Raw genomic sequence first — 7,314 nt, 5'->3', positions numbered from 1 at the left:
GTCCACCCTCATCATATTCCTACTGGACGTGATCCCCCTGGTACACACACACACACACACACACACACACACACACACACACACACACACACACACACACACACACACACACACACACACACACACACACACACACACACACACACACACTCACACACACACACTCTCACACACACTCTCACACACACTCTCACACACACACACACACACACACACACACACACACACACACATACATATTTGACAGGATCTGGTTACAAAGTCCTCAAATAGGCATGGTCATTTTTTCAGATTATGAAAGTGCAGATTGTTAAGCTTTCAAATGATGTCATACATCTGAAGATAAGATGATGTCATACATCTGAAGATAATCTGCTTATTTGAATGTTGGTTCACCTCAAACTAAATAGCAGAGAAACATGCTCTGAATCAAAACACACGCACAACAGCTGCTGCTAGCTGGTTAGCTCTACAAAGGAACATGGCTATGAACATCTAACCAGTGGTTAGCACATCACAACATGCTGATAGAACATCAACATGCTAGAAACACATAACTACACATCATTAGATGATCACACAATCCTTGCTTTTAAACAAAAGTTTGTTTACAAGCCATGTATCACTTACCAGTAGCCTACGGCAGACAAGACAGTGAATCCAACTCACAAATTATAAATATTTTGTGATCCTAAAAAACTGTAGTTTTTATATCGAGTGGGCTCTTAATATGCAAAAAAAACGGAAAACAATAAAACTAAAACTAAAAGCACTTGAGGATTGCCGACATTGCGGCCCTTTTTACCAGGGGCTGCAATGGGACCGTGTCACATATCCAAAAGCACAGAGACACACGCTCACACACACACACACACACACACACACACACACACACACACACACACACACACAAATAACTAAATACATACTCCCATACGTTCAGATGGTATCTTGAATGTTCTTTGTATGTTTCTTGGTGTATTGTTCTTGTATGTTCTCATTTACATTTGACATTTTTTACATTTTTGCCATTTAGCAGACGCCTTATTCCAAAGCGACTTACAATCAATACATTTGACTAAGCAAGTGAATCATCAATCCACCAGTCGTAGCAGGAAGAGTAATCCAGCTCAGGCCCGGGGCCATTGGCAGTCTCAGTGATTTCTTTCTTTTCTTAGTTTTTGTGTTCTTGTCTTTGTTGTTCTTGTCTACCAACGAGGAACACATTGGAAAGAATACACTTTTACCTGCTATCCTCTGGGATGTACTGCCTTGGGTACTTTTTACCCAAATCACCCAAATCAATCAATCAAATAATAATAATAAATGTTATTTCTGTGCGCCTTTCAAGGCTCTCAAGGACACCTTACAAGACAGTTTAAAACCACATATCAAAACATTAAAATCAACAAAGCAAAATTAGATAAAAACAGCAAAATCAGATATAACAACAAACAAAATACAGGAGATCAAACCAAGTAAGCCGTTGTGAAAAGGTGTGTTTTTAGACTGTCACAAATGAGACCTTTCTGATTGGTCCTTGTCTTCGTCCAATAGGAGCTCCACGCCGACATCCAGTCTCAGTTCCTGCCTGAGATGTTGGGCTGCATGCTGCGGGCGCTCCGCACCCACATGACCAATCTGGACCTATCAGAGCTCACGCAGGGCCTGCGCGCCTGCTTCAAGGTGCTCAGCAAGATCCAGATGCCCGTGGCTTATATGGACATGGAGGCGGAGTCACACACACAGGAGGAGGAGCTACAACAAGCGCAAGAGGACAACGACAAAGAAGAGAAGGATGAGGAGGAGGAGGAGGTGGAGGAGAGGGGTCACCGGGAGAACGGCCAGGTCAACGGTCACCACGGCGACGGTCACCACGGCGACGACGACGACGACGACACCGAACCCCACGCAGAGCAGCCGGAGCTGAACGGCGACGCGAGACAGGAGGAGGTGGAACCCGTGGAGGGTGTTGTTGTTTTCCCGCCGCTCAGATCTGAAGACAGCGGATTGGGCGTCAGCGCCTCTCCCTCTGAGCTGCACCTCCTCCCAGAGACCGGGACCGTGCCGGGGGGGGAGGAGGGGGAGGAGGGGGGGCCGGGGATGTGCAGGGAGGGGGAGGGCGTGTGGAGGAAGGGGGGCAGCGTTGACACCATGACCCAGTGTCTGCTGGACATCCTGGCCTTCATCACCACCAGGTAAGACGTACGTACGTCCGTCACTCACGTCAAACATCCAAACATCTAAACACCTAAACATCTAAACACCTAGACATCTAGACATCTAGACACCTAAACATCTAGACACCTAAACATCTAGACATCTAGACATCTAAACATCTAAACATCTAGACATCTAAACATCTAAACATCTAGACATCTAGACATCTAAACATCTAGACATCTAAACATCTAAACATCTAGACATCTAAACATCTAAACATCTAGACATCTAGACATCTAGACATCTAAACATCTAGACATCTAAACATCTAGTCATCGGGGGCTTGGTGGCTTAACACACTAAGCGCCGACCACGTAACCGCAGGGGTTCCCGGTTCGATTCCGGCCGCGGACATTATCCTGCATGTCATCCCTTCTCTCTCTCTCTCTCTCTCTCTCTCACCCGTCCTTCCAAACAATTGTGTTCAACGTGAACAATGTTTCTTTGTGTGTGTGTGTGCGTGTGAGTGTGTGTGTGTATGTGTGCGTGTGTGTATGTGTGTGTGTGTGTGTATCTCACTCATGGGAACAGGTTTCTGGGACAGGTTGGTTCCAATGAAGGATATTTACTTTAACTGCATTGAATTAAGGTGTTTATTCATCCCCTCTGTCTAACTGGTAATGCAAACCTCCATATGTCCTGTTTCTGACTGGGGGATGCTGATGCTCATAGAGGACTCTTCATCTCTCTCCCTCCCTCTCTCTCTTCCTCCCTCTCTCTCTCTCCCTCTCCCTCCCTCTCCCTCCCTCCCCCTCTCTCCCTCCCTCTCTCTCTCTCTCTCTCCCTCTCCCTCCCCCTCCCTCCCCCTGTCTCTCCCTCTCTCTCCCTCTCTCCCCCTCTCTCTCCCCCCCCCTCTCTCTCTCTCTCTCTCTCTCTCTCTCTCTCTCCCCCCCCCTATCTATCAGGTACCTGCTGGTTCAGGTGGAGGAGGTCCAGGTGGTCCAGGAGGAGCAGGTAGCGCCGCCCCCCCCCACACCCCCCCCTGCCGTCTCCCCCAGTCGGAAGGCCTCGTTCGGGGGTCTCGGGGTCCGGGGGGACGGCGCTCAGATCACCATGCCCCAGATCAAAGACAAGCTGGCCGACTTCTTCACCCCTAACAAGCTGAAACCCCGCACCCTATCTGACCCCGACCCCCCCCCTCCTCCTCCCTCCGAGCCCTCCCCGGAGAAGAGGAGGGGGGGCCTGGGCTGGGGCGAGGGCTACATGCCGCGGAGCAGGGCAGAGATCTCGGAGGCGTGTCGTCAGGCGTTCACGGCGGTCTGCCACCTGCTGCTGGAGTGTACCACCTTCCCTGTTTACCTCAGCGAGGAGGAGGGCAAGGCGCTCTACGCCGACATGTTTAACCATCCAGGTAGGTGAGGCTGGCTGGCCACGCCTCCACACACCAGGGGGGGAGGCTGGAGGAGGTAGAACACCAGGGGAGGCTGGGGGAGGTAGAACACCAGGGGAGGCTGGGGGAGGTAGAACATCGGGGGAGGCTGGAGGAGGTAGAACACCAGGGGAGGCTGGGGGAGGTAGAACACCAGGGGAGGCTGGAGGAGGTAGAACACCAGGGGAGGCTGGGGGAGGTAGAACACCAGGGGAGGCTGGAGGAGGTAGAACACCAGGGGAGGCTGGAGGAGGTAGAACACCAGGGGAGGCTGGGGGAGGTAGAACACCAGGGGAGGCTGGAGGAGGTAGAACACCAGGGGAGGCTGGGGGAGGTAGAACACCAGGGGAGGCTGGGGGAGGTAGAACATCGGGGGAGGCTGGGGGAGGTAGAACACCAGGGGAGGCTGGGGGAGGTAGAACACCAGGGGAGGCTGGAGGAGGTAGAACACCAGGGGAGGCTGGGGGAGGTAGAACACCAGGGGAGGCTGGGGGAGGTAGAACATCGGGGGAGGCTGGGGGAGGTAGAAATGGGAGGCTCATTGTAGATTCATGGTAAACTCACGGAACGGAATTAGGAACGGTATCAAACAGACAGTGTTTAATCCATTCCTTGCGTTGATTTCTGCTTCCACTGCTGTGACACACACGTCTAACAGTTTAAGCTACACATCTCTATTACAGTATGATAGTTAACCATAGTCCACAGAGTTGGGTCTTAACACTACACACCCCTAAACCAAGCAACATATAAGAGAGGTGTTACTTCTGTTTCTATACAGAAAGTGACCAAAACCATCACTTCGTGAGTTTAGAATGATAAGGTTCTATCTCCGTTTAGAATGATAAGGTTCTATCTCCGTTTAGGGCAGTTCAGAGATATTGAGCGTCAAAGTTTTTACATTCCATTATGTTCTGTGAGATGGAACCTTTGTATTTTATGAATTACTAACTAAAAAATGTCAACATTTAAAAAATAACACCACACAGGCATTAATAAACACCTAATGGATCAGATTATGTAAAAAAACTAAATGTTGACAAAAATGGAGATAGAACCTTTATAATTCTAACGTCACCACTTTGTGTGTTTTTTGTTGTTGTTATTTTTTACTCAACAAGTCTCTCTTTCTCTCTCTCCCCCTCTCTCTCATTCTCTCTCTCCCCCTCTCCCCCCTTCTCTCTCTCTCTCATTCTCCCTCTCTCCCCCTCTCTCTCATTCTCTCTCTCTCTCTCTCCCTCTCTCTCTCTCTCCCTCTCTCTCTCTCCCCCTCTCTCCCCCTCTCTCTCATTCTCTCTCTCATTCTCTCTCTCATTCTCTCTGTCTCTCTCTCTCTCTCCCTCTCTCTCTCCCCCTCTCTCCCTCTCTCTCTGTCTCTCCCCCTGTCCACTCCCTCCCTCAGGCAGTGACGTGGACAGCCTGCCCGTGTGGCTGAGGTCCTTGATGACGCTGTGCTGCTTGTCCAGGGACTACCACGTCCAGCACACGGCGCTGTCCTCCCTGCTGGAGCTGATCAACCACTCCCAGTCGCTGGCGCTGGTCATCCAGGACAAGAACCGCCGCTACCAGGCGTGTGACTCCAACCCCCTGAGCGGGAGGCTTCAGATGGTCACCGTCCCGCCCATCGCCCCGGCGCTGCTCCACGCCATCGAGGAGGGAACCGACTTCTACCAGGTCAGGGAAAGGGCGGGGCGGCCTTGTTACATTTACATTTTTGCCGTTTAGCAGACGCCTTATTCCATAGCGACTTACAATCGATACATTTGAATACTAAAGCAAGTGAATCATCAATCCACCAGTCGTAGCAGGAAGAGTAATCCAGCTCAGGCCCGGGGCCATTGATAGAAGGAAAAACCTTCTTCTATCACCTTCTTCTAAACCTAGTTTTTTTTTTTTTTTTTACACTGGAGAAACAGAGAAACAGTACAAGGGGGGCAATAGAAGTCTTAGGGGACACAGTAGAGGGGAAAAGCGGGTGTCTTTAGGAGACGCAGTGCTGAGGGGTAGTAGATGTCTCAGGAGGAGCTTAAAATGAAGCCCCGCGGTGGTGTAGCGGTCTACGCACTGGCCGCTAGTGCATGCTGCCCACCGGGGCCGGGGTTCGTATCCCGGCTCGCCAGATCCAGATATGGCCGAGGCACACGGGAAGCGGCATATTGGCCGGCCGCTTCCGAGGGGGGTATAGGAGTATTTCTGGACCAGGATCCGTCGCGCAACACCGCCCCCTGGGTGCCGGAATAACGGTACTGGGCTCGAGGAGCCAGTCAGCCTAGTCTGCCTGGCGCCCTCCTCTGGGACTGCCGGCCACGGGGTCGTGCGGCGGATCCTATGCAATAGGCAGGGGATAATTGGATGCTAAGTTGGGTTAAATTGGCTACCAAATTGGGTGAAAAAGGGATAAAATCTGAAAAAAAAAAAAAAAAAAAAAAAAAAAAAAGAGAATGATAAGGTTCTATCTCCGTTTAGAATGATAAGGTTCTATCTCCGTTTAGAATGATAAGGTTCTATCTCCGTTTAGAATGATAAGGTTCTATCTCCGTTTAGAATGATAAGGTTCTATCTCCGTTTAGAATGATAAGGTTCTATCTCCGTTTAGAATGATAAGGTTCTATCTCTGTTTAGAATGATAAGGTTCTATCTCCGTTTAGAATGATAAGGTTCTATCTCCGTTTAGAATGATAAGGTTCTATCTCCGTTCAGAATGATAAGGTTCTATCTCTGTTTAGAATGATAAGGTTCTATCTCCGTTTAGAATGATAAGGTTCTATCTCCGTTTAGGGCAGTTCAGAGATATTGAGCGTCAAAGTTTTTACATTCCATTATGTTCTGTGAGATGGAACCTTTGTATTTTATGAATTACTAACTCAAAAATGTCAACATTTTAAAAATAACACCACACAGGCATTAATAAACACCTAATGGATCAGATTATGTAAAAAACTCAATTTTGACAAAAATGGAGATAGAACCTTATAATTCTAACGTCACGACATGACACCGCTGCCTAATATCCTCACATACCTTGAGTCGCCCTCCTTCCCTTCTTGACCCTTGACCTCTTGCGCCCCCAGCGGGTGGCCCAGGTGCTGTGGGGTCAGCTGGACACGGAGCGGCAGGAGCAGCACATCTCCTGCGTGGAGCTCTTCTACCGCCTGCACTGCCTGGCCCCGTCCCCCGCCGTCTGTGAGGACATCGTCTGCCAGGCCCTGCTGCACAGAGACAAGGTACATACTGTTGGATCTAATGGGGTTTTCTAAAACATATATTCTCATGTCACTCACACACACACACACACACACACACACACACACACATTCTCTCTTCTCTCTCTCTAGTAACCAGAGTATCAGGCTACGTCACTGCTAAGGTCAGGATGATATTGACTGTTAGCAGTGACGCTACAAATAGGCAGATTCAGGGGTGTTGTCTTAAGACCTTGGGTGTTGTAGGCGCCAGAGAGGGTGATTTAACTTACTGCGTAACATCTGTGATAACATGAAAGGTATTTAAATCTGTCTGTATCCCAGAAGAGGTTGTCTAATGTTGTACTCTGCTGACGAAGCTAGTTGCTATTGGCTAAATAAATCTTATCGTACTCATTACGACCCGTGTTTGGATATCTATTCCCTGTCAATTCGTGTATGCTGCACACTAAGATCTATGGAGATGACACAACGCATTTAAGATCACAAAATCCTCAATAGATTGATTCCTATCCCTCC

General features: G+C 49.2%; 1 protein-coding gene across 1 annotated transcript in view; it reads left to right on the top strand.

Moving 5' to 3' along the window:
- Positions 1–7,314, top strand: part of dop1b (DOP1 leucine zipper like protein B) — a gene marked incomplete at its 5' end in the record, with an annotated part of 42,687 nt that overhangs the window by 6,480 nt on the left and 28,893 nt on the right. The window contains 5 exon segments of the mRNA XM_080537049.1: positions 1–40; positions 1,558–2,198; positions 3,129–3,574; positions 4,995–5,266; positions 6,664–6,816. Of these exon segments, the coding sequence (XP_080393175.1) occupies positions 1–40; positions 1,558–2,198; positions 3,129–3,574; positions 4,995–5,266; positions 6,664–6,816 (1,552 nt within the window).

This window comes from Nansenia antarctica, assembly GCF_963989245.1.
Source record: "Nansenia antarctica genome assembly, chromosome: 7".
Taxonomy (NCBI): domain Eukaryota; kingdom Metazoa; phylum Chordata; class Actinopteri; order Argentiniformes; family Microstomatidae; genus Nansenia; species Nansenia antarctica.
Note: the sequence above shows the minus strand (reverse complement) of the source record. Positions and strands in the feature narration are given on the sequence as shown.